The sequence below is a fragment of the Corvus brachyrhynchos genome, unplaced genomic scaffold, assembly GCF_000691975.1.
Source record: "Corvus brachyrhynchos isolate BGI_N302 unplaced genomic scaffold, ASM69197v1 scaffold15, whole genome shotgun sequence".
Lineage (NCBI taxonomy): Eukaryota > Metazoa > Chordata > Aves > Passeriformes > Corvidae > Corvus > Corvus brachyrhynchos.
In genome coordinates, this window is record NW_008238349.1 from 2,372,328 (window position 1) to 2,374,469 (window position 2,142).

The 2,142-nt window shown below is 53.9% G+C and overlaps 1 protein-coding gene across 1 annotated transcript in view; it reads right to left on the reverse strand.

Moving 5' to 3' along the window:
* RCC1L (RCC1 like) overlaps nt 1-1,678 on the reverse strand; it is a 16,512-nt gene extending 14,834 nt beyond the window's left edge. Inside the window, exons 1-2 of the mRNA XM_008634507.2 lie at nt 1,577-1,678; nt 578-943 (exon numbers count right to left, since the gene is read on the reverse strand). Coding sequence (XP_008632729.1) covers nt 578-943; nt 1,577-1,678 — 468 coding nt within the window. The remainder of the gene's footprint in view (nt 1-577; nt 944-1,576) is intronic.
* Between the last annotated feature and the right edge of the window lie 464 nt (nt 1,679-2,142).

The following is a 2,142-nucleotide window of genomic DNA, read 5'->3' on the forward strand; positions in this document are numbered from 1 at the left end:
AGGGTAACGCGCTTCCCCCAGAGGGTGGTCGGGCACTGAATGGTCACGATCCCAAGGCCTCAAGGAGCGTTTGGACAAGTCTCTCGGGTGTAGAGTGGGATCGCTGGGGTGTCCTGAGCAGGGCCAGGAGCTGGACTTCATGATCCTCCCGGGTCCCTTCCAACTCAAGATACTCTACGAACGCTCTGACTTTCTCTGCACTAGACAGCAGAACACGCGTGAAACACGTAGGCAAAAGAATAACATGATTTTCAACACAAGCTTCCCATTTGTCAGGTGGGAGAAGCCACGGACCCACTGAAAGAGGCCCATTTTATCTGGCAAATGCTCTTCAGACCCTAGCTCTCTAATGCCTCTGACAAAATTACAAATACATATTTTCTAAACTATATGCTGCTGCAGTTAAAACAGTAATCATCCCAAGCAATACCACTATATAGATAAAAAAACACTGAATCATGGCAAAGCCTTCAAACCCGATCCACTAACGCCGTTCTCGGCTGCGCTAAGCCCTGACCAAGCTCCGGAGGCCGGGGGAGGGGGACACGCTGTCTCTACTTTATTGATGAAAGCCCACCTTCTCCTCTGTCTCCAGGCGGTACGGCGTGGGTTGGATGCGCCGCGGCTTCTTCCAGCCCGCGTCCGGCCTCACGAAGCTGGGGACGCCCAGGGCGCCCGAGTAGCTGAAGCCCCACACGAACACGCGGTCCTTGCGCCTGGCCGCCTTCCCCGCGTACTGGAACACCGGGGCGGCCTCCTCGGCCTCCCGCAGCTGGCGGGTTCTCGGCGGCCCCCCACACGCGCGCCCGCGCAGCGTCACCGCCCCAGCGCGCACGCGACCGGCGGCGGCGTCGCCGCGCGCTTCTCTTAAAGGGGCCACACCACCCTTTGAAGGGCCCACACTCCCCCAAGAGCCTGAGTAGAGCTGGACCTGCCGCCGGACCTGAGCGTGCAGCCAGGCCCAAACTCAGATCTAAACCTACGCCCAGACCTACACCTAAATCTAAACACACCCCCAGACCCTAATATGGACTTAGACCCAGAGCCAAACCACTGTCAAGAAAATTAATCCACAAACGCCAGAGGTTTATGTCCAAAAAGGACACAGAGGAGTCCTGTAACTTTATTTGAATAAAGGGAGAGGCCATGGGGTATTTCCCATGGGGTCTCTCAAGTTGTTGGAGGACAAAGCCTTCTTTTTATCCTAATATTCCAGCTGCATTTCTTTCTCTCTTCCCCCATTGGCTGAGGTACTTGAGAGGTACAGGCTTCCTGAACCACCTAACACAAACCCCCTTTCTAATGTGTATCCCCACCCCCCTTTTCTTCTTCCTTGTGTCTCTGGTTTTTTTCTCTAGGTCCAGGGATTTAGCTCGGCCTTGAGTGAGTAACAGTTTGTGTCAATTAGTGGAATTCCTATGGAATTTATGGTTCCTCCCATTGCTTCTTTCACCTCTCAGTATCTGGCTTTATCTACCAGCAGACCCACAGTTTGTTTGTAAAGACACCTCCTTCTCCTTCCTTTCACTAAGATCAAAACTCAAACTCAGGCCCAAACCTACATGTAGACACAGACCCATTCCAAACCCAAACTGAGATCATACCCAAACCCAGCCCCATCTGGCACAGCGATGACAGGGCTGGCTGTGGTGGCAGCCAAATCCTGCCGTCCCACCATACTCCCTGTGTGAAGCAGCCCTATCCCAACATCAAGCCCTCGCTTTCCTCTTGAGGGAGCCAAGCAACCAACTTCCAGGAGGAAGCTGCTGTCCTTTCATCCCCCAAACTAAATTTCCTCACTGCCAGCATCTTTTGCAAGATCTGCCCAGGAGAAACACCTTTCCCGCTGCCACGCCCACACTGCTCCTCAGGGTCTACCAAGACTTTCTACTTTATTGATGAAAACCACAAAAATAATTCAAAATATAAAGAGGTGATAGAAGGGCATCTAGAGATGAGGACTCTTGGTGGCTGTAAGGAGATGGTAGAGCAGGGTTGGTCCTTCCTTATAGTGCCATCAGGACACCACCTTGGGCTGGCCGAGATGGAGGATGAGGATGGGTGCTGTGCTGGGCTGGTACGGCCAGCAGCCTCCCTGGCCTGTGGTGGCTGCCCGAACCACCCCGATCCCCGGGCCGGCTC